Source organism: Cyphomyrmex costatus, unplaced genomic scaffold (assembly GCF_001594065.2).
Source record: "Cyphomyrmex costatus isolate MS0001 unplaced genomic scaffold, Ccosl1.0 scaffold176, whole genome shotgun sequence".
In the NCBI taxonomy this organism is placed as follows: Eukaryota; Metazoa; Arthropoda; class Insecta; order Hymenoptera; family Formicidae; genus Cyphomyrmex; species Cyphomyrmex costatus.
This window is the reverse complement of record NW_017275780.1, coordinates 141,438-167,417: the sequence shown is the minus strand read 5'-3', so window position 1 is coordinate 167,417 and position 25,980 is coordinate 141,438. Positions and strand designations below refer to the sequence as shown.

The 25,980-nt window shown below is 42.9% G+C and overlaps 1 protein-coding gene across 1 annotated transcript in view; it reads right to left on the bottom strand.

The window, feature by feature from the left end:
* Nucleotides 1-15,972, bottom strand: part of LOC108772072 (Sox box protein 15) — a 38,583-nt gene extending 22,611 nt beyond the window's left edge. Inside the window, exons 1-3 of the mRNA XM_018537525.1 lie at nt 15,552-15,972; nt 2,914-3,100; nt 1,654-1,927 (exon numbers count right to left, since the gene is read on the bottom strand). Coding sequence (XP_018393027.1) covers nt 1,654-1,927; nt 2,914-3,100; nt 15,552-15,727 — 637 coding nt within the window. The 5' untranslated portion in view covers nt 15,728-15,972. The remainder of the gene's footprint in view (nt 1-1,653; nt 1,928-2,913; nt 3,101-15,551) is intronic.
* Between the last annotated feature and the right edge of the window lie 10,008 nt (nt 15,973-25,980).

The following is a 25,980-nucleotide window of genomic DNA, read 5'->3' as shown; positions in this document are numbered from 1 at the left end:
GGGGGGCGGGCGGAGGGGGCCCGGATAGGTGATTTACGGGTTTGTTCGTCAGCGCGAGACGAGAGACGGAGGAACAAAGAGAGAGAGAGAGAGAGAGAGTGGCAAGATGGAAAAGGGGAAAAAGACGCGGTGCCAGGGGGAGGAGAGAGCACGTGTGCATGCACGCAGACGCGCGCGCGCGCGAGTGTAAACACGCTACGCCTCACGCAGGGCGCTGGAAATGGGCAACGGGTGAGGTAAAGGCAGGTATATAGAGGTGGAGGAGAAGTTTACAATTTTCTGCACGACGGCCGCTCGATCGTTCAAATGCCAATAACGTTGCGGATGCCAATTGCCGATAATTCAAGGTGTACCTGCCCACGATAACGCGCGCGCGAGAAAGAGAGAAGACGAGAGAGAGAGAGAGAGGAAAAAAGAGCACTGATCAGCGCTGACAGATCGTTAGGTGCCGGATGATGGGCTCCACGGTCTCAACACTGAGGAGACACGCCAAGGATGACGGAGAGAAAGAAAGAAGGAAGGAAAGAAAGAAAGAAAGAAAAAAGGAAGAATCTCGCAAGATTGTCAACTGCAAAACTCTCTGGTTTTCGTCCTTCGGATATTCGTGTATCACAATTGGGAGAAACGTTGCTATGGAGAATCGTCGAGCGATAACGTAACGATCGAAACCAGATTCGCGAAGAGGACTCGAAACGCAGAGTGGCGCGGCACGGCGCGATAAGAGAACGATTTTCCTATCTCGATCGCGCAGGTGGTTCGCGATACACGAACGAGAGGAGACCGCGAATTATAATGCATTCGTATGGTGGCCGCGTGACTTCGCGGTCTCAACTGCATGTGGGGGGGGGGGGGGGGAAATACATAATTGCGTTAACAAACGTCGAGTTTTTTTTTCCATCTTCGAGAGAGTTCTCTCTCTCTCTCTCTCTCTCTCTCTGTCTCACCTTTCTCCTCGTCTCGTTGAAGCTTCGGTTCTAAGCGTAATTGAATTAATTCCACATTTTCGCCCGACGCCTGCAATTAATTTAATGATAACGCGCCGCGTGGAAGATCTTTTTTCCTGCTTTCTTATTCCCATGGAGTCGGTTTCCCGGCGGAAAAGGCCTTTTCCCGCGCGAGCAGCGTCAACATTGTTTCCGCGTACGCGTATTTTTCAAAGCCGAGACCGTAATCTTGTACCTCGGCCTCTGCCGTATCCGGTAATAGACAATTTTCCTATAACGAGGTAACCTCGATGCGTCTTAATTACATTTTAAATGATACAATGTTTTTTTAATAAATCGCCGATCTATTTAACATAGAAAACTGCATACATATCAGTGGTTTATTAAAAGCCCTGGATTTCTAGAGCTGCAAATCATGAGAACCTATTCTTCGCTGCAAAACAAATATAGCGTTAATTCTCTTTTAAAATTTATTAATAGATCGGAATCGAGTTAAGAGAAGACCAATTCCCAGCCAATTAACATGTAAATTCAAAAGTTTCCAGAGACGCAGTCAATATCCTTTCAATTCACATTCAATTCGCGTTTCGTCCATCAAAACGAATCCAATCTCGTTGGAGGATTAATTAATAAACGTGATGAACTGCAAACTGCCCTCTAGGGAAAAGCGGGGGAAAAATGGGAGAAATATATTTCATGCGGCACTCACCGAGCATCTTGCTGAGATCGGCATTGTGGAGATCGGGATTCTCGTCGGCCAATTTCTTGCGCTCGACCTTTGCCCAGACCATGAACGCGTTCATCGGACGACGTATCCGTTGCTCCTTGAGGCTCCTCTGGGCGGTGCCGCCGCCGGGATGGCACATCTTCACTCCTGCGGGAATCGGCGAGATGCCCGGTTGGTATTCGAGCGACGGGCCAGAGGCTAGCCACGGCATGTCCTCGAGCCGCTGCTGCGCCGGGCCGGACAGCATGCTCGGTATCTGGTTTCAGGAAACGATTCCACGGCGTTCCATGAGACATACCCTCGTGAACGTCCGACGTTTATTTACCCGCAGCGACGTGTGTGTGTGTTTCGAGAACGGTGAAAATTATTTTCTTCCGTTTGAGTTTCAAGTGACGCGGCACAACCACGGAGAACGAAAAAGTTGTCGATGATTGAATACAAAGATGTCGAGTATATATTTATTTGACCAACAACCACGTCGTTAAAATGCCTGGTGACGACAGACAGGATTAGAGATTCTATAACAAAGTTTGTTTGGCCACGAACGATTTGTCAAAATCCTACAAGAGAGATATACTAATATACCCTATAGATATTAATATGTTATCTTTTTGTTGTCTACTCTATGACTTTACCGTCTTACTTTGCGTGGAAAGAACGATTTGCTGGAATATTTAAGAATTTAAATACATATCTATAAAAATAAATTTTGTTGGACTATCAAATTATGTAGGGTAGGGCGCTCAAACCGATTGTTAGAATGTCAATGTTTTTACAGATTTCTAATTATTTTGATAGTCTAACAAAATTATTTTCAGATTTGTATCTATCTACACTTTTGGATACTTCGGCAAAATAATTCTTTTTCACTTTTTGTGTAACCTTAACAAAGAATATAGGATGAGGACTCTCGTGGAATTTCGACAAAATCGCTCGTGAACTTTGCTTTAGGATCTCTAGACGAGACGAAACGTGGGATTAATGAATCGATCGCGTTCGCATCGGACATATGATTTCGCTATCGTTCCCTCCGGCTATCATTGTTCCGCGCGGCGGTTCGACTTTGTACTCGTGCATTCATTTCCGAATAGTTGTACGCGTGCGTTGTTGTGAATGCTTCACGTAGGTGTGCTTACAACAACGTCGAGCGCCCAAGAATGTACACGGCGGGTGCAACGCGGAGGCACGCCGATCTATTTCGAGAGAATGATAGACTACACAGAATCCAAAATGGGATCGTACCGAGATGATTTGGGTGTCGATGGGCATCGAGCTGTCGTTGCCGTCGATACCGGAGTCGATGTCGTAGGCCCTCGACGTGGGAGTCGCGTAAAGCGACGAATGGAGCGCCAGGAGCCCGGGGGAGCCGCCGTAGCCGCTCACCGCCGGTGGTGGTGTCACCTCACCCCTGTCATAATTATCCAGCATCCTGCAAAAATCAAGAGAGAATGCGTTCAGTTGTATCCTATAGGTATGTCTTCCCGATACTTGTACCACAGCGAATCAATAATTAATCTACTTTATAATTTATTATTCGGTTGCAAAAGTATACAGTCCTTTTTGTATGCACTATTTATAACTTATAAATGATTTACGACTGATTCAAGACTGACAAATAACCGGCGGACAATTTGTTTAAACTGGAAATTGTATATATTCACAAGAAATATTATTGGACACAGAGTCACCTTGATCTAGAGAGAGAGAGAAAGTTCTAGATATCAGAGAAGCGCGCAACCGGCTTAAAGCCCATGGCACATAGAAAAACGTAAGGACGTAAACGTAATCAGTAAGCGAATCGACCAATCACAGTTGAGAACATAAGCAGCCGCCGCTTACGTTCTCAACTGTGATTGGTCAATTCGCTTACTGATTACGTTTACGGCCTTACGTTTTTTTATGTGTCATGGACTTAAGTCAGTATCGCAAAACTACTAAGAAAAGTACTAAAAATGGCGTAGTTTGCAGACGAACTATGAAATCCACCAATCGTCTATCAGTCAGTCATTTTTACCATAAATGAATTTCACGATTGGCTGACAGTCACGCCAATCAGGACGCGTAACGTCAGTTGCGCTTCTCTGATATCTAAGGACTCTACCTTGATCGAATATAGCATTTTTCACGAATGTGTGTTAAATCAGATACTAAGAAAAGTACTAAAAATGGCGTCGTTTGCAGACGAACTATGAAATCCACCAATCGTCTATCAGTCAGTCATTTTTACCAATGAATGAATTTCACGATTGGCTGACAGTCACGCCAATCAGGACGCGTAACGTCGGTTGCGCTTCTCTGATATCTAGGGACTCTACCTTGATCGAATACAGCATTTTTCACGAATGTGTGTTAAATCAGGAGACGCGGTAGTGTCTCCGGCTATGTTCAAAAACTGTATCATACATTGTTCACATTATTATTCATATCGTATGGTGTATTACGTTTTTATGTGTAACTCTTTTGAGGCTTTCACGAGTATTTTCTTGAGAGATGCACTGAAAACATTGGTTATTACAGTAACTCAGATGGTAAGATATGGCATATAACATTTTGAATTGGCTGCAGAGTGGTCTGTAATTTTGGTTGCAGCAGCCAATTAAAAATGCTATGCCATATTATTCAGCCGATCTTTTTTTTCAGCGTGTTTAAAAATTCTCGAGTTATCGCCATATATTTATGTATTATATTTTTATATATTACTTTTTTGTTGTAATATTTTCCTCTACGCTCTTTGTACTAAGTTTCTCTGTTTTGAACGGAGTATGTTTCCCTGGGATGGATAAATTACAACTGTTGTATATCATTTCGTTAACTTTACGCAATCGTGTTTTGTCGAGATTACGTTTACCCGGCGATTTCTGTATACTTTTTGGATTCGCGGTATTGCTGTAATCTCCGTAGATACACGATGCACGTATCAAGTGAAATTGAATGTCATATAACGGACACCATAGTATCTATTATATATATCTGATCCAATAGCGGCCGATCTGGTAATAGTTTATTGATCGTCCAACGGAAAGCACTCGCGTACGTCCGTTCGCGTGCGAGTGCAATCGAATGCAATCGCGATTCGCCGAGGAATAAACCATGATAAGCCGCGGCCGAGAGACGCTACTAGGAGTCCCGACCGATCGATTCGAACCGGCACTTACATTCTCGACGACGATGACTCCGTGTGTTCCTCCGACGATCACCCGGGCTGCGCCCAGTAGTAATTGACTCCGGCGTTTCTCCCGATCTCGAGAACGAGCGAATGAAATCTCTCGTGGGTCGCTCTCGTGCCTGAGCGGCCGATTGATCTGTCAACCGTTCCGTTAGGAAAAGAGTTGATCGACATGAATGAACCATTCAAGGCCACTTAATGGAATTCCCACGATTGTCCTTAAGGCATTATGCGACCGTGCGCCGGGTATAATAGTACGAACAGCTGTCTGTCGCGCGCAAACACACATTTTCGCAGCTTCACTCGCGCGCACGCATGTATATATACAGTATCCTAGGCAAAACCACGCTGAACATACGTAATGCACACGTACGTACAGCGTTCTGTGAATGTATAATGCGCGATACGTGCGCGCGAGTGTTCCATATAATGGCCATTGTTTCATTCGGCGTTTAGCGAGATGCTGCGACGCACGTCGCGTCGGTGAAAAAAAAGGAAAGAGAAACGTATCGGCATTTTCATTCAATAAACTTCAGGCCGGTTATAAGAGCACGCGTTTTTGTTGTCACCCTTTATACTGATGGAGAGAAACATACAGTTAAAAGAAAGAAAGAGAGAGAGAGAGAGAGAGAGTCACGTTTCTGTCGCTGATAAAACCGACGGCTTGTTTCGATGTATCGAAGTATATATCGTATCGGTCCGATACGAATCACGGTTTACCGAACAGTACGCGTTTTCTTGTCGCGATTAAATATAGATTGAGATTGACGCGAAGCGTTTTAGAAAATTTTCCGAGGTGCGGAAGATGAATTTGATTACTCTGGAGATAAACTCTGCGTGAGCGCAGATTTGATCACACTTGGAAAAAAAAGAAATAACAAAATAAAGTTGCGAACAATCCTATTTCCGCGTTACAGCGAGCTTCGTGTTTCAGCGAGATATTTCTCGGATGGACGATTCTCTAACAAACGAGCCAGTCTCGCAGATCTCATTACCCGTTATGAACCCGTGTCGGGACTTTTACGTGTAAAATCGTTTGAAATCTATTGTCTCTACTTTATACGGAACACGCAGTCACTGACATATTCTGTCGTTCGATCGAGCAAAGTTTTCCAGCAGATCCGAGTAATACTTGGATGTGACAAAAGGATAACGAGATCAAGACGATTACAGGCTTGAAACACGATAGGTCTCCATGTTGCGAGTCTACCATGAAAATAAACAAGCATGCAGAAAAAAATCGTAAACAGTTGTATAGCTTCGAAATAAAGCGAAATCAGACATCTTTATGAACCGCGTAGACGTAACATAGGTATAGATTGTTCATTCCTATGAAGCTGTCACTATCAGAAAACGGTGGAGTATAGCTTGATTCGTATCGCTCCCTCCCCTCCCCCTTTCTCTCTCTCTCTCTCTCTTTCTCTTGTATCAAGTTAAAGAGAAATATGATATATACAATTGAATATGCAAGTTACTTTTTCTTTTTAACGAAGATGGTAAATGTGCAATGCCTCATCTCTCTCTCTCTCTCTCTCTCTGTATATATCTACTATGTCTATGAACTTATTTCATTGTTTCCAAATGTCGAATTTCATTGTAAGGATGAAAAAAAGTCATACAGACATCAGTTCGGAAACGCTTCTTTTCCAAGTTTATAAACATTTTTTATTTACTATACTTATATATATATTTTCATCATAGAACTGTTGGAAACATACTTCTTATCGACGTCGCATTGTTGAAGATGTTCAAAAATTCTAGGAGTATTTCGTATTTTTTCACACGCAGCCTATAATACGATTTTGGAGTATTTCAACAGTAGCAACAAGAGTATCATATCAAATGATTCAAATCGAGAGAACAGCTGCAGGTCAAATGGTGGGTCTTCCTCTATCAATTCATTCATGAAACGTCGAAGTGAGACATGTCGTTCGACGTAAATACGTATAATGTAAATAAGAAATGTTTATATTATAACTATAGGAAAGAGAGAGAGAAAGTGTTTCCGAACCTATTTTGTTTATATGACTTTTCTTCATCGTTACAATGAGTGGAATATGCTCTTAAAGTTTGGTCAACTATTTCTGAAGCACCCTGTATAAGATGTACCTAAACGATAAACAAATAAAATTTTAGATTTGCTACTAATTACGCTTTTCCGTGTCATTTAATTAATATAATCTAACACTTTCGTGTGATAGACAAAAGAATAAATGGAACAGGTATGCGTCTTCGATAGGGTAATGGAACTTGTTTCGTTTATCAGCGCATTACTCGCTAAAAGATGGCAGAGATACGATACGAAATTAAAAGCCATTAAGAGCCGCGGTCAGGATTCCCCCGGGTTTCGTCGGCGCAGCTGCACCACCCACGCGTATGATAGATACGCCACTGCCTTCAGCATTGTTTCTTTAATGATTCATGTCGGGGTGACTGCACCAGAAGTAGAGGAAGCAGTCTCCAACCGCGAATGCAATGAGCCGCGCATCGTTTCGAAAATATTAATTCGCCAGGAGTCATTGCCGGACGATGACGGGCGATCGTCGCGTCCTTTGTGTCAAACTTTGCACTCATGACGACAAGGTTCGCGTCATTGCGGCGCGGCGGAACAACACTCTCGTATCGTCTCGATCGCCGATTCGCGCTAAATAAGACGCGAACGATCGCAAGTAACAATGACGGGTTGCGACGAAACAGCGGAAATCAGAGAAATCAAGGAAGATCGTCAAAGAGATCAGGGAATTCAAGGTATTTTGCAAAGTTTTTCTTTTGGAAAGTTAATATTCTTGGCGTTTAAGGAGATGCTGGAGTTACCGACGGAACACTCATTTCGTATTTCTCGTGCCATCTCGTTTTCCTTATGCAGAATAAAAAATCCTTTTCCAGAATAAAAGGGAAAACACAAACAAGTCCGGAAAAGTCCAAACCGAGAATCCCCCAGAAATTACCACGTAGGTTCTATCTTCGCATATATCATATATAAATAAACGCAAAAACAAAAGACTTTTCCAGATTTGACTAATTTATAAGATTATCATGAGACCTTCAAATTATGATTTTGAAGCTTACAAAAGAAATGGCACGAGAAATACGATTTAAATGTACATAACCTCATATTTAAGCGATATATAAGATATAGCAGAACAAGAAGTGTACGTAATGTTTTACTTAACGTATGTAAATATTTTCTTGATATACGTAATATTTTAATTGAAATTAAAAATCTGTTTTATTGATATCGATTAAGTTCGGCTGTCTCTCCAGCATCGCCTTAAAGGAGTTTAATAATCATATATCCTACGCAGTTTTGAAATACTACTAACTAAACAATTAAAAATGCAGGTAATGGTGATTATGTACTGTTGTGTGAAATTGCAGATTTTTCAACAAAATATGTATTTAACGGTTTTCAAATTAGGATGAAACTATAAAAAAATTTCGAGAAAGTGAAGGAACATGATGAAATTCCGTCCGGAAATCGGGGAAAAGCTACTCTGAATTGAAGATGAGAAATTTGTAAGAATCCTGTTAATAGGATTCGCAACGATTGCGTTAATTTACGCGATATATATTACGAAACGCACCGTGTAGCACGCACGGTTACCGTTCGCGTGCGCGATGTTTACTACCCGTAGCGAAACGCGCTTGTAACCGTTTAATCGAACGACGCGCGGAGCGAACAAAAGTTGTCTCTTTTCCGCTTCTCTCCAAAATCTCGGACCGCGAAGAGCGGCACAGGTGCCAAACCGGGGAGGGACGTTCCGCAATATGCGTGTCAAGGAAAAGCGACAGTTATCCTTCGACACGCCGACGCGCGTTACAAATAGCTCGAGAGAAGAGAGAGAGAAAGCACCGGGCCGCGACCTGCGGAGCGGCGGACACGCCGCGCCGCACGCACACGTCAGAGTCGGCCGAGCAGGGAGACAAAGAAAACAGCCGCGCACCGGCGGCGATCCCCTAAATCGGCATATCCGTTGTGCCTCATGAATCTCCGCCGCGGCTCCTCTCCCTCGCGACGAGCGGGAGAGAGAGAGAGAGAGGGAGGGAGGGAAAAGCACCGGTGTCCTCCGTGCACGGTTCGGCACGCAGAGCAAACAGCTAGGCAGCGACCGAACCGGGTCGTTCCGACCACCTCGAGAGCCCGTTCCCTTCATCATTCTCCTCGTCAACGAGGATCATCTCCCTCTAATGAGACAGCTTTCTCGACCGGCGCGACCATGCCGCGGCTCCTCTCCCTCGCGACGAGCGGGAGAGAGAGAGAGAGAGGGAGGGAGGGAAAAGCACCGGTGTCCTCCGTGCACGGTTCGGCACGCAGAGCAAACAGCTAGGCAGCGACCGAACCGGGTCGTTCCGACCACCTCGAGAGCCCGTTCCCTTCATCATTCTCCTCGTCAACGAGGATCATCTTCCTCTAATGAGACAGCTTTCTCGACCGGCGCGGTCGACGTATTTTTACATTCGTCGAATAATCGCGTCGAACACACCCTTGCATTGCTCGACGACGAGGCGACGACGAGGCGACGCGTGGGTGGGAATCGGCGGAATCGATCTGTATTCGTGCGTCGTCGATACGCGAGACGCGCACGATCGAAAATTTTGTCCGTCGATATGTTAACGCGGTAATAATATATCATATAGATTCGATTTAGATATAGGCGAATTGAAAATAGTATACAGAGACCTCTAGAGACCTTAACAAAAATCGTGCACACGACGAAATTGTTCGCGCGAGCGAACGGGGACGCCTGCCTGCGCGAAGAGAGAGAGACTGTAATTTTATATAAGTCCCTGATTAAACTTTCAAATCGAATGCCCAATGCGGTTCGGTTGGTAAGCGGAAGTGACGACCTCAGGCGCTCACCTCTGCACTACTAACGCTCCGGCGCGTTTCAGATTTGAGAACGAAGAAAGCGCATCCCCGAAACCTTTACGGGTTATTTAAGGCTGCGGAACGGACGCCGCGAACTCCGTCCGTCCGTCTGTCTGTATCCCGCCGTCGTATGTACCCTTCTCTGACCTCCGAGGCAACGGCGCGGTGGAGCCATTACGTACGACTTCCTGCGACCGAGTAAGGAAGAATCGAAGATTTCTACACGGCACCTCACGGGAAGAGGTGTCCGTGCGCGCACGCGCGATACCACCGGAGATATACCGACGAAAAATTCCCAGGCTAACTGCACGCGCGAGGACGAGGCAAGGCGGCTCGAAGTATACGGTTGCGTTAATTGCGGAACTCGTGTGTCGTGGCGAACCCGTGGCACGTAACGGTTCATAAAAATCCCACGAGTATTTCTCCGATTCGGAGCGCCTTTTCGATGGCGACCTCGAGATTTTTCGAGAGGGGCGCGCACTGCGGGTGTTTCGGGAAACGAGAGCGATCAAAGTCCGTTTCTTTGAAACTTTTCAAGTATCACTCCGGTAGAGCGAAATCTCATTTAATTAATTTAACTTCCGCGCTTTCGAGCCAGCAGACTCCGTTCCAAAGAATTTAGGGAGTACCGAATAGAATGATGAGCCTCGACACTCGCAGTTTATAATGAACTCTTTTCCTAATTTTTCGAATTAGAAAGAGATAAAGAGTTAACTAGTTAACTAGTTTATCGTTGTCGCAAAATGTTTCTGAACCAAGTACGCTTGTGGAAAGTAATATCCGGGGTATTCGTCATACCGGCACGTAGCCGCCTTAATTCGTTAATCCGCGCGGCCATTGTTCGCGACGATGCAAATTTACGTGGCTGCAAATGAGTTTCGATTCTTCGCCGTTACGTTTAACGCAGATTAGTACACTGATTAGCACACTGACGAAAATGTCTAATACTGAATTTTATTAAATAAAAAATTATAAGAAATAAATATACTTCCCAGGTCAAATGAATAATGAGCTATATTTGTTATTACTATTCAATAAATTTATGACAATCAATAAAATTAACTCGGAACGTTTCGACTTTACAAAGTCATCCTCAGCCGCATAAAAAACCCCAATGTAATTAATACGCTTACATATCACAGACGCAAAAAACAAATCAAAATTATAACAATTGCAAATTCTCTAATATATAAATTACATCCTAACAGTCGCAAAATTTTGTGAAACGTTATAATCGCTCCAATGTTTGATGGTAGTAGTCAATTTACTTGAACGATGAAAAAACCTGTTATAATCCATTCTTCGTTTTTAGGCGAGAAAGATTAATCCAAATGAGATTTCCAGTCCATTAGTCAAAATTAAAATACTTTATTTATTTGACCTGGGAAGTATATTTATTTTTTATAATTTTTAATTTTATATGAGCTGAGAATATTTATTAATTTTTATTAAATAAATATTTACTAAATTAATGGTAATATTTTTGTACTAAACAAACGCATTTAGTAAATATATTTAGTCTCACAATCAGTATACTATTCCAAATATTTATAATATTAAAATTTAGTACATCTAAGTACATAGATTCACAACTGTCCCAAAATCGCACACGTTTATGTACTAATAACGCGTATCCAGCTGCGGAAACTCGTAGATCGACTGTCCGACTTCGGTTCAAGTTTGCCATCTCGAAGTCAATGCGGCCACCTCCCTTACGTTTATAATGCAAATATGAATCTATTATCTCTCGGTGATCTCTCTCTCTTAGTATTCGCTACAGATCGCAGAAACAATAGTGATGGCATTTAAAACGGAACCTCGGCGTTCTTTTCGCACGTAATGGATTCGAAAGAATCGTTTAATTAAATAATACAGTTTAGAGCCAGACAATTGCACGCAACGCGCGCGTCGTCGTCGTCTCCCCCTGTGTGTCGAGCATTTTGTACGCGATCGAAATAACTATAACTAAATATTAATCCATAATTAACTGCCAGTCATTGCTCAATCGTCAAGTCACCGATCTGAGTCATCGCAATCGCAGGGATTACAAGGTCCTCGGCGATACACGCATTGCACTCCAGGGGTCAAGCGCGACGTCACCGCAATCCGTAATCATTTCCACGATTTTGCATTGAGACGCGCCAAAACAAAAAGGTTGAAATATATCTTCGTTCGAAACTCGAGTGGAAAATCCAAAACACTGTCGAGTAAGAAATAAAAGACGAACGGTAATTTTTTAAAGAGAGAGAGAGAGAGAGAGAAAGAGTCCGCGACACTTAGGTATTTCCAGTCTACACCAAGTACCGAGAAAAACCGAGACGCGCGCGTACACTTACCGTGGTGGTGTAGCATATCGTTCGCGGAATTATTGACGTTTCGTCGATATAATCAATGTTTGCGAATCGAGCTCGCCCCGGCTCGATCGACCGGATCGGCGCATCAACGATCGACGCCGCGCCGCGCCGCGCCGCATCGTGATATCAATTCTTATCGTACGACAGTCAATTCATTCGCGAGGTAATTTACGCCCCAATATCTGCGACAGGGCAAAAATACGGAAAAGCACTTTTTTTTTCGAGACCCAATCTTTTATTTTCTATAGTTGATTCAATCAGAAATTTAAATCTTTTAAATCGATGAATAGTATAAAGATTTTTTTTTAAAAACGATCGAGAAAGTGGTCAAAAGGAGTAGAAGCATTGTCGCGATCTCGACGACCAGATGAGTTTAGAACTCTCGATTGGGAGCTTTTATTCATCTTCGCGTAAATATTAGGAATATATAAATAAGTTTCCATCGTTTGACAAAAGATGGCGCCACCAGTATGTTATGGATAAAATTGTCTGCTGTAAAACGTCATATCGTAAGGTTGGACATTTAGCAACAACATAACCTTGAAATATTAGCGATTTTGTATCAGCATCATATATCTTTTTTCGTGTGAAAATGTCAAATTTTGAGTCGAATAAGCGTCATTTGCGGGAGCTCCTTTAATTTGAAGAAATTCTGCAGTTGAGGCGCATCGATTGCTTGTAATGGTGAGGCTGCCTTAATTGAGAGAAGTTGCCGTGAGTGGTTTCAAAAGTTTAAGAACGGTGAATTTGACGTCGAAGACAAAGAACGTTATAGTTTCGACGTGAAATCCACCAATTACCAGAAAGATGGGAAAAAGTAGTGGCTAGCGATGGGCAATACTTCGAATAAAACATTAGGTACCGTTCTTTCACAATAAATGCCCAATTTTTGATGAAAAAACGGTGGAAACTTATTTATACACCTAATACGAAAATCAGTCAACGAGTGACACGTATCAAGTGTTATTATAGAATCGCACTGAAAGAAAAGATTGGCTGCTACAACCAATTAAAATGGAGCTCGCGACACGAGGATTCACCAGCGGCTGCGGAAACGCGATTGTCTGTCCGAAAACATTTTTTAAAAACGCTTAAGAACTGTATCCCTAATTAAATCTAACCGAGAATTAAACACGAGCTTTATATTTTACAAAGAGAATAAGTCTCAATTGACCTCAAAACTTACAAAAATATCGTCGTAAACTTGAAGCTTTCATCGGGCTTGCAAGAGTTTCGCGTAAAGCAACTGCAGGAATATCTAATATTTGCGTGCGTGCGTGCATGGGTGCATTCATATGAAATAACGTGACGTGGTACGCGATCCGTGCGACGGCTGAGAGCAACGGATGGGAACCGGGCGGAACCATTTTAATGGAGCTGATTTTCGTCGTCAAAGGAAGTAGTTTGAAGGTTCGCGTCATCGTGGTACCTTCGGTCGCGAAATTTTTGGCATCCGCGACGTACGTGTATTAATTTTCAATCGCAGATATGAATTAAAATATCTCTTTAATCCTTCGTCTGCAATCATATTGGAAGTACAAATTAGTACGGTCCGTTTTCCAAAAAATGACCGCCTCCAAAGACGAGTCATTTTTTCGAAATGGAACTGCCTGAGAGATGGGAAAAAAGTAGTTGCCAACGATGGACAATACTTTGATTAATCTGTTCATTCATTTTGTATTGAAATAAATGCAATTTTGAACACAAAAAACGGACCGAACTAATTTGTACACCTATAATATTTTCATACTTCTCCCATCCAATTCAAAGTTTACTGCTCCAGATTTTCAAAAAATGAGGGAAAATTTTGGGTTACTTTTCAGTATGTCTATATTACTTAAAACATCGATCGCTTATATGGTATATACTAAGAAAGAGACAGATTGCAGACGCAAAGTTAAGGAAAGGTATTGTTTCAAAGGGACAGCTCGCGAAACAAATCTCTCTTCTTCTTTGCTCATTTTGCATCTTTCTCGTCATGCCCGATGCCGAGTCTGACTTGGTCGATTTCGCAAATGCACGGTTGGAAAAAGCGACGTATGTTAAAGGCGAAATTCTCGCAGGTACCCCGCGCGAATGTAATCGTCGTAAGAGGGCACAAGCAAATAAGACTGCGGGCAAACGAGATAAGAAATAGCTGAAATTATACGATACGTTAGAAACGCATGCCGCGGCCGGCAGCGCGCATGCTATTTTCTCAACCTCCTCCTTAGCAGTCCCAAAGGGTCGAAGGGAGAGAGAGAGCGCGCGCTACCTTTTATCCTCTTTGCCTTCGCAGGACGACGTAATGATAGTGAAACATTGAATCTCAAGCGTAAACTGCAATTTAATGGTTTTCCAACACACCAACATCCCGAAGACACGCGCGGGGGTGAGGAAGTAAGAAAATTCAGAAAGGAGGGAAACGACGACGTGCGCACGTCGAGCCGCACTCCGACGAGGGGGTTGAGAGAAACGCATATACGTCCGCGTCGCGTATATATCGCCTCCCCCCCCTACCCCTCGTTTCGAGGGACTCGCGCGGATCGGCGATAGCGATTGGCGATTATGTTAACCAAACACGCGCGGTACACGCCCCTGCAATTTGCCTGCGGGGATCATCTTCCCCTAATCGCCGCGCTAATAACAGGATTACGGGGGTCCTGACCGCGCGGTACGTATACTTATCCCTAATTCGCCGTATCGTTATTAATATATATCGCCCCGACCTCCGATAAGCCCCGCGATGTGTGTACGGACGTGTATGTGAGAGGTCCGTCCACACGCGTCCCAAAATGCGGGCTCGGTCTTCGTTATACCGTTGGAAAATTTCTGTTAAATTTAACACATGTTTCACACGTGTCCCGAACGGTCCACTAAAATTTTTGTAATATTAAGTCAACACGAAATGAATATATGTAAAAAGTAACACGGATATTACGTGAAAAATTATCATAGACAGGATAATATTGACGCAATTTGTAAATTGGTGGAAGTATATTTTTTTACAAGTACAGTTAATATATATTTATGATATGTTAAAAAGAGTTAAATTAACACACGTGACATTCATTCGCCTTATTATAAAAGCTACGTTTTAAGATTCACTATTTTTATGTTATCTTGCTCATAAATTTTGACAGTAGACGGTACTGTGAATATCAATTGCATATAAAATATTTGTATAATAATGCAATCACATTATGTAAATTAACCGTCGAATAAAAATTCTAACTAAATGTCAACAAGGACGCGAGTGGACGTTTCCGACACAAAACTTTTTCCTTTCCTTTTTCTCGTCTCCCCGTTTTCGACGGACGTATTTTATTTTCGACGTGAGAAACCGCGCTCGCGTTCACGTGGGAGTGCGAAGGAACTCGTGTCCAACGAGGGTTACGATCGCCTACAACGAATCCGATCGCTCGCGAGGTACGCATCGAATTTATCACATCGTGCGGATATTCATGAAATAAATATGAGAGGGGTATAGGAGAAAGAAATGGAGACTTACGTGTAGTGCGAATAAGACGGACTGGCTTGATCGATGAGAGCGGCGGTTGACAGGCCTTGCGCGATGGCAGCCGAGGGATCCCTAGCTGGCGAGGAATTCTGCGTCGCCGCTGCCGCCGGTATAGCGTGATGGTAGCGCTGGCACATTTCGGCCAAGTTCCACCCATGGGCATCCATATATTAGCACTGCTTCGCTTTTCTTTGGCGTACCATCCATTTCACACGCGTTGCGATGCACACTCTCTCCTCTCTCTCCCTCTCCTGCTCCGCTTCCTGCGTCCTTTTCTCTCCTCTTCTGTCGCGCGCAATTCACTCGCGCTCTATACGTCTCTACGTGTGAGGTAAAAACTATACACTCGCGACGACGATGACGTGCTACGTCCAGTCGACGGGGACGTCCTCCGTGCGCCGCGCGATCCTCCGATGACTTCGCCTCGCCTCCGGGAGGCACGCGCACCGCCTATTAATCAGGGAAAACAAATCCATTTACTTGGCCGTTAACGACACGCGTATACATATTTAGAGAATGATCGAGAGAAGGCACACCGTTTAAAGAAAGACTCCGACAACCGTTACATGAATTGAAAATGGAGTTACGTCTGTATCGCACTAGCGATTGGCGATTGCAATTGCGTTAACATTTCTCTTGGCTAATTAGAAAAGAACTGCTGGCCAACTCCTTTCTGATTGGTCGAGGGACCCAAACGTAAATGCAGTCGCTAATTGTCAGCCATGATACAGCACGAAAGATTGGAGCGCAACATTGCTATCGTTTCCAATGTTACTGTAATATTGCTGTAATATTACTGGAATGTTGTTGCAATAGTTTGCTTTCCATTTACACACAAGTGAAACCGAGTCTGAAGTGAGCTGAGTATGAAATACTCAGATTAATGACGTCACTACTTGCTTGCTTTGATAAAATTAACCGATTAACAAATAACAGCACAGGTTTATAACCTCACTTTTAAAGTGAGTCTACGAGACTCAATAAAGCACACGGGGTCTCGATCTTGTGCAGTTTGTAGGTAAAAACTCAGTTGAATCTCACTTCTCAGAATGCAAAAGGAACGCGCATTCAACGGAGTTATGACGTCACAAGTGAGAATTATCTGAGAATCGAAGTATAAATGGAAAGCAAGGGTGCGTTCCGAATGAACGTCCGGACGACAAGTTTTCATCGTGCTCGAGACTCCGACGAGAAACGTCTCGCATGCGCAGAACGACATAACGCAATAAATTGCGATGATGAAATATATGTAGAAGTGTGTTGTAGGTTAGATTAGGTTTATATTCCATCAGTATTATATATTTAAATATACATATCAAAAATATATATATTAAAAGTTTTGTATTTTCAGGTACAACTTGTTAGGTACAACCTAACCTAACGCGAAAACATTCCAAAATCGTTCCGTTTCACGAACCAATCTCGGTATGTGACGTCGTACTTCGTCTGGATGAACACTCCGGTATACGGAACGCACCCCAACTATTATTGCTGGAACGGTCTGTGTGACACGGGCATTATACGTTTACCGGCGGGTGAACGGCACGACGGAACAAGTAATTATTGCAAAAATTTTGAAACAGCGAGTAAACGGAAAGAACGGTTTTGCTAAAGTATTTAGTTACATTTAGATCTGAAAATAACCATTTAGTTAGGGACTATTAAAATAATTATGTAGCACGTTCAAATTGGTTGTTAGAAATGTTAAAACTTTTTTACGACATTGCGCTCATCATGCTTGAGTTTCCTATCATAATTATGGCCTAGCAAAATTATTTTTAGATCGGTATCTACTTAACTTTTTTTCAGTAAAGTCATTCTTTCCGTATGTTGTACATGCATCATAATCGTGTGACATAAAACTTCGCTTACGAAAATGAACAGTTATAAGAAATAATAGCAAATTATTCGGCGCGAAAAACATGGATTTTTGGTGAATTAATAAACTCTTGTGAAATTATAGTTCCCGTTTCACTTCGATCACAATGAGATTTTAATAATTCGCGTTACCGCGGCGAATTTATAAAATGTTCTCCAGAGCAAAGTTTACAACTTCGATAACTTTCAAATGTGCGCGTTCCGAATACCTAACGGAACAACTAAATCTCACGTTACATAACCCTTCTCTCGTCTCCCTCACCCCTTGATCTAAATGCAGTTTAAAGCTACGGTTAATGAAAGTGTCCGTTTAATTTCTAACTGCGAGAGCGGGTTAAAGAGGTTCACATAAACGGAGGGCTCGAAACGCCGTGTTGGATAACGATCGGCATCTGGATCGGACGGATACCGATCGACTTCTATTCGTGCCTCAGCGATTGAGCGTTAATAAGCGTCGTGCAAAGGTATCTATGAAATAACTATAATCACATATATACACACACACAAACTCGCACGCGAGTTACTGTCGGGCGAAAACGATCGTCAAATCACGCATTCTTTTCTCGCTCGTGATCGAGGAAATGAACGGCAAGAATTCGGGCGCGGGTCGGAAGATCGACAAAGGATTGTGCAAGGATACGTCGTTCTTGAGGCCCGTGCAAGATGCTTTAGTCGCGAAAAGATGGAAAATTAAGATATACAATCAAGATACACAACTAAAAAAATTGCGTATAACACATCGAGAAAAAGGTATTTAATTTACTTTGAATTTGTGAGATATAATGTTTAATTTTATTGAAATAAATTTTTTTTTAATACAGCAAAGTAAAATATTTATATAAAGAGTCTAAAATTTTTTATTAAATTTATATATTTAAATTTTATATTAAAATTAAAAATATAACGTGCTATTTTAGTAAATTCAGAACAACACTTTTCCTTTAAAATACAAAAAAAAAGAAAAATATTTCCGCTTTTAGCTACAGTTCCTATTAATATCGCTCGAATTGTAAATATAAGTAATTTGAAAACAAGATTCCAATACTCATCAATTTTAATAGACACTGAATATAGAATCATGACATTTGGAAATAAGTGTCATGCTGATAATTTATCGCAATTCTAGCAATATTTTTCATTAGTTCTAACAAAATACTATATACTCTACAATCCTTTTTAAACAGAGTTTAAGCTACTACTTTTACAATTTTGGTATAAAAAAAAAGTTTAGTGTAAACAAAAATTTTTTATTTTTGTAAGAATTTGAAGAGTTATGAAAAGTGCTACTAAAACTGTAATTTTTTTTATTAATAGAACGTTGTACGAGACTAACTTCACAAATCCACATATATTTGGATTATAAAATTAACACGCTATTCTATATTAATATAAAAAAAGTGAGGCAGTTCCAGTAGCATTTTTCGTAGTTCTACATAGTTCTTTCTTATCCTTTTCTTCTTCTTCGTTGTTACGTTAGGCTTCTGGCCTGTGTTACACCTCTCTCATGTGCTTGTGGTGCGCACGCTGGTTATTCAATTGCCACAAGAGCGTATCAAAATATAACCATAGTTTCTTATCGAAATGAAAAAGAGGACAACGATCGACACGCGTCGTATAACGTTTTACGTTAACGAAATCACGGCGGTATTTCTTGGTTAATTGGCTGAAACAACACAGATAGAGATAAATTCCCGAGAAGTTTCACGACATAACTCGTAAATACCCGATAAATAAATACTCAACGCTACCTGGATCTCCGGTGCGCGGCTGTTTTCTAATTTATCGTTCGTGAATTCGATCCGCGAGTGCGACAAACATATAAAGACAATACCACGCACGTAAGTGACCAAGAAAAGTGCACCAAGAAGCGAAAGAGGCACAACTTTGTGGTTTTAATTTCTTCAAGAGGGATTTTAATCGTCGACTACTGGGTTGGGACGCCGTACATTCGAGCCGTTTAAGCGGTCAGACGTTAATCACGCAGGTAACCGGCGCGATATCGTTGTAAAGCGGACCAATCGACAGTAAATTACCGGGCCCGCGCGGTCGGGCCCGCGAACGGTAAAACGCCCGCGATTTCCTTCACGAAGGTGGCAATTAAGCGCGAAACGTTACGCGCGCGAGACGTCTCAACACCGAAACCTATGAGGAACCCGATACCCGCGGGCTCATTACGTTCACGTACCACGCTCGTCGATTGCGATGACCGACGCGCACATTACGGTTTTGCCACGCCTTCCGACAAAACGTAATCCGAGACTCGCTCCCCGAGAAACTATCCCTCGACGAAATGAACAATTCATAAAGGCATATGAGAATCGACCAATCAGTGTCCTCCATTTGTTTTACCCCGGATCGACAATAGAGATTTTAAGCCTTAAGGAATGGACAAATCATAGTCGATTATTCTCCTCGAATTTCGACTGTAATTGATTAATTTCTCACAGCTTAAAACACGTATTGTAGATCCGGGATTAAGCCTATCGCACTTTATTATGAAATGCATAATAAAGCATGACCAATAAGCATCCAGCATAAAGAAGACTCTCATTGGTCCAGCGGTCTTACGTTATGTTTATGCACTCCTGTTATGCATTTCATGTGTTTTTTTCGGGCTTTACACTTCGACTATGCGGAATTACCTGCGAAAGTCCGCACTCTGCGCCGCGCGGACTTAACGTGTATCGCGACTACCACGTAACTTACGAGCACGCGCTCGTAACGACTCGTGAGTTCGCGCGAGCGGCTCGCGTAACAGTGAAATGAGAATGAACAATAACAATAACAAAAATAATCTCTCCGTTCTCGAATACACCCCGTAACGCGAAGCCGCGATAACGACACGGAGCGAGTTGAACGGCACAATGCGCCGACAGGCGGACTATACACGTATACCTGTGCGCGACGAAATCGTAAAGTCGCACGATGCTCGCGTATGCGTGTACATACCTGCGTACATGTACGTGTCACTGACGGAGGTCTCAATCCACGGTACTCACGCACACGCGCGCGTACGCACATCAGAGAGAGAGAGAGAGAGAGAGAGAGAGAGACAAAGGCGAGACGCATAACGCAATAATAATCATAATGCCAGATCGATACAACACGCGATGTTCGCCTCGGCCAGCCGAGGATGCCGATGATATGAAAGCGAGAAGGAATGCGCGCGTCGCGGAGAAAAACGATGGACGACGACACGCTGCATTGAGAAGTCACTAAATTATTAGTTTCTATACTATATAGTCGCCTCGTACCATCCCTCATCTCACCTGCCTCCCGTCTAGCTGTTCTCCCCGCGATACTCGCGTCACTAAATTGCATAGACTCGTATACGCGTATATAGAGGCAGGGCGTATGACGTGCGTAACCGCGACGGACGGCACGTATAATAATAACATATAAATACGTATAACGTAATAAACGCGTGATTATCGCGCGCGGAGAGGCGCACGGATATCTCTCGATAAATCAACGAGAGTATAAATCAATATTACGGTGTTGTGTGTACTTTCTAAGTGTAGTATTTCGCGCGCTCTGTGTGGATGGCAGCTCGGACTGTATAGAGACTCCTCGGTTAAGTCAAGCCACGAAAAATTTTGTCAAAATCTTGAAAAGAGAGAAAAGTCTCTCTCTCTCTCTCTCTCTCTCTCTACTATTTTAATATATAAATACATTTTATTTTATTTATGTGTGGTAGAGAGAGAGAGAGAGATTCTTATTTTTCTTTTTACTGTATAGTTATAATTCTTAATATTTATACTTTTTGCTGTAAATGCTGTAAATGCGCTATAAGTTTGTATTAATATTATTTGTTCCAGCACTTAATAAAGGCTATCTCTCTCTCTCTCTCTCTCTCCACAGGCGCGCGCACACACACGTGTTGCTTTCTATTTGTACGTATTATATATTATCTCATTCTAACTTATATTGTCTTATCTATAATCTTAATTAAAGTTATAAAATGAGACAACGTGAGTTAAAGCGAATAATGTACAATATATACGAAGGGGAGGAGGGGGGGGGATATACATATCTTTCCCTCTTTTAAGATTTTGAAATCGTTCATGCATAATCAGACTTTGGATGCTTTCCATTTAGACCCAACGTTTCATTGACTAGTCAACTTAGAGTCAATGTAAACATGATTAATCACTAAACTACAGTGAATAACTGTTAAAATTATCAGAGCAAAATTATATTTAAATTTGTTGATTTTTTTTTTTTAAGTTAAAGTGAAAGTATATCTTTGAGAAAAATAAAAATGTATTGTACAATACTTAATTACAAGAAATAGACATTCGAAACAAAGAAACTGTACTTTAACTGTACGGCAATGCACACATTACTTATTTGATTTAACAAACAAATTTTTTTTTAACCAAAGAAACTTTCCTCTGAACGCACTATATAAAAAAAACCGTTTGTTTATTATAATTAATCATAGCCAGAAGAACAATTTTTCAAACACTGTCAGGGTGCGTCTAAGAATATTCGGGATACATCATTTCCTTGTTGCTCACCGACGTGCGTTAAACAATAAGAATAAAATTCATAAAATAATACCTCGATGCATATACGAGCGAAGTTTCTGAACGCAACCTTAACGTCCGCGCGGCAAGTCCGCATAAGGGTTCGAGCACAAAGGAAGCAAATTTTCTGCTTTCCGACCAGCAGCGACAAGTTTCCTTTACACGTGTCCACTGTATCCTCTTCTGCGACGGTGGTTGGAAAGCAGAAAATCTGCTTCCTTTACGCCCGTACCCTAAAACATTGTCGTAGGCTTGTTTAACACACATCGTACTTAGTTCGCCGAGGGAAAATCTGCTCAGGCCGGATCCGTGGCGCCTGTTCGGAAGAACGAATAACGCGTCTCTCGATTATCGAGACCGCGAAATTATCACCGAAGTGTTTCCTTTTCTGCTACTTATTCCTTTTTTCCTCTACCGCATCTATTATATGTTATTTCAATATTATCGTATATATCATCTGATTCGTCAGATTAACAGCTTGCGCTTTTCCGAACACGGATTTAACGATAATAGTCGAATTCCTGCATGCGTTCAGGCAGAGTGGCAATTATTATTATACCATATATGCATAATTGCAACGCCGATCTCTTTGATTCTCGTTACCTCTCCACACGTCGCGGTAAAGCGACGCCACGCTCGTCGATCGCGTGCACGATTCTACACCGTGCGGATTTTCAGAAGTCATCCGCGAGAAAGATTCTGCCTCGTCAGAGCGATTCACGACGAGCATCGATATTCTCGCCGCGCACTTCGCTCGCCAGGGAAGCTCCAGGCGCGAATCATCGGTCGCTATATCCAGATAAAACGTGCACATTGCAAGAGATATCTTAGAAAATGTCTTAGGCCGGAATCAGACTGCGCATTGATGATCGAGATTGAAGATCGACAAATTGAAACTTGACCAATGACGATAAAAGAATCTTAACTCCTATTATTTTGATTGGCCAAATTTCAATCTTTCAATCTTTAATCTCGACCTTCAACGCGTAGTTTGATTCCGACCTTAGAAGACGTCTATACTTTTGGCAGAACTGCTGCGCGGTGCGCAACACTCGATGCACCCTAATCTCATCTATGAAAGTGAAATATCTTGATTGATAAAATGCCCAATGTATATTTTATCAAATAGCACAATATAAAGTATATTGAAAATTTCGCGGTTTTTTCCACATTTCTGTTTTTATACTAAATGTATACATCTTCATGTCGATTTGTGTACAATGGTTTTAAAGTGCAGAGTGCGCACTAGTTTTGCCACTGAAAAATGCTATAAAAGAGTAGATGTGTCTAATACTGTTAACGTTGGGAGTACAAATTAGTTCGGTCCGTTTTCCATGAGATGATCGCCTCCAAAGACGAGTCATTTTTTCGAGATGGAATTCGAAAATTGCCTGAGAGATGGGAAAAAGTAGTAGCCAGCGATGGACGATACTTTAATTAATCTGTTCATTCATTTTGTTTTGAAATAAATGCATTTTTGAACACAAAAAGTGGACCGAACTAATTAATTAATTCTAATCTTGGCTCAACTTACTCTGTTAATCTTTTTTTTAATTTTAGAACCAGAAAAAATGATGAATTAGTTTTGAGCCAAGATTAAAATTAAACTATAATATATTGGTAGAGGTCTTGTCTTCAGACTGTACTTAAGATGATCTTAATTATAAGAATCAAATTATAATATAAGAATACGTCAATAAATAACTGAAAGACGTCTCTTAGATCTTTTATGCAACACGCATGTTATCTGAGTACTATTATCGTTAAATCATCGCGTCGGAAAAAAGTCATCCTCTATTCCTTTATTTTTTCTTTTTAATTGTAGTAAAAAGTCGCCCCTCTCTCGGAAATGTGATAGACAGCAGCCAGTGTAACAATTCTATTCAACCTTCCACAGATAAATTAAATAAACGTTTTTCTTTTATATTTTAACTAAATGACTTACTTAACCGTTGATGACATTTGGCTCATAGCCCTTTTCTTCTTATATTTTTAAATAAACGTTGTTAAGTATACAGAACTTTATTAAAAACAATCATCGAAGAGAGAGAGAGAGAGAGAGAGTTTATAGTTTCGTCAGAAATTTTCAAAAAATTTCAACTTTCGTACTGGACGACTCTTTTAAATGCAACAATCTAAAACCAAGTACGGCACATGGAAAAAGTAATGAGGCTTACATAGTGAGCAGTAAGACGTAAACAATAAGCAAATCAACGTTTTTATTTCTCTAATGCTTACATTATTGCGTTGCGTTATCTACTATGATTGTCCAATTCGTTAACTGCTCTTACTGCCTTGAGTTTTTCACTAAAGCTTAACGCTTCTCTCTCTCTCTATCTCTCTCTCGACAGATGAAAGGTTTAGAGTTACCAATGGAGACGACCTGACAGTTTTTTTTTGTCGACGACGATGATTTTCACGCCGGCGACGTCTCTACGCCGCTTTCGCCGCGCATTGACGACGATTCTCTCTCTGCGGTCGAATCGATCCGATCGAAACGGGATTATCTCCCGCGGGCGATGGACGGCACGTGAGTACGTCGAGTCTCTAAACCGAACGTTAACGAAGGTTTCACCATCGATTTTTTTTCAGAAAATCACCTCTACACGCTGCCTCTCTCTTATGGTACCTTCTTTCCCAACCGTTTCTCGCTCTCTCTCTCTCGTTTACGCCCACGCGCGCGCGGCCAACCACGGAACCGGCCGGCGGGTAAGAGAGAGAGTGTATTTCTCGCTTATTATCCTTTCCTTCGATTTTCTACCGAAGAGAAAAGAATAACGCCGAAGGAAGGTGCCGTCTATATGTATATATGTATATTATACGTGCGCGCGTGTCGGTGGTGGGTATATCGTCGGTATCCGTGACGTGTGTGACTCACCCGAACACGCGGGCCCGATGTACTCGCCGCGGAGATTTACAGCTCATTACCGATTTCATACTCCGGCGTCACGATCGATCCGCCGGCGCGGCGCGACGCGACGCGGAATCGAGCGGAGTCGCGCGCGGAGTATCATCGCGTGCCACACGTCGACGATATATATACGCGCGCGACACCTGCGGGTTTCGCCCGTGGAAAACGGTGCGCCGAATGACTTTTCTCTCTCTCTCTCTCTCTCTCTCTCTCTGATCTATACCTTTACCTTTGTCGCCTTCCTCCCACGGAGGCCGTCGGACGGCGCGTTTTCCCGCGGCGAGGTCTGCGGACGAGACGTCGAATGAGAGGATCCAGAAACGTGTCCGCGCGATGGGAGAAACCCCAGGATCGATCGTCAAATATCGATGTCACTGATGACGAATTACGATATCACGGTGCTCTCGTTACAGGGCAGGACGAACGTCTCGTGATATGGGAATCTCGTTGCGACGATGAACCGCGAGCACACTAAAAGTCGACGGGACACGAAAGGAGCTTTTAACATTCGCGGCAGGCCGCGCGCGCGAGCGCGCGCGCGCACGCGCGTGTGTGAGATCCGTCAGGCGTTGCACACCCGCGGAAATGTCAAACGACGAGGATGTTGGGCCTCGCGGCAACAGCAGCAACAGCGGCGGCAGGAACGGCAGCGGCGGCCGTCGCTCGCGTGGGAGTGTGACATAATACCGCGCTCCGTTCCTGCGCAAGAATCCCTACGGAGCGGCCGCGCGCGCGGAGGCACTCTTTCCGTGTCTCTCTCTATTCTCGCTCCTGGTATATCCGATATCTCACACTGTCGTTACAGGTATAATAATAACGATAAGCGCGTTTCGGAGTAATTCCGCGTGATATGTCACGTGGCCCGTTCGTGTAACGCGCGCGCACGCGGACTGCGGCAACGCGGGTGTACACGCGTGCGTGCGTGCGTGCGTGCGTAGCGTGCCGTCGGACCGCGCGCGACTGCAGCCGGCTGACTGCCTCGCCAGCTTCGCCTCCTCGCCTGCCTGGGCCGCTCGCTTGCCTCCTGCGCGCGCGTTCCGTCCCGCGTTGCACGACGACTCTCGGGCCGAGCGCGAACTGAAGTCGGGCGCGCGCGCGCGCG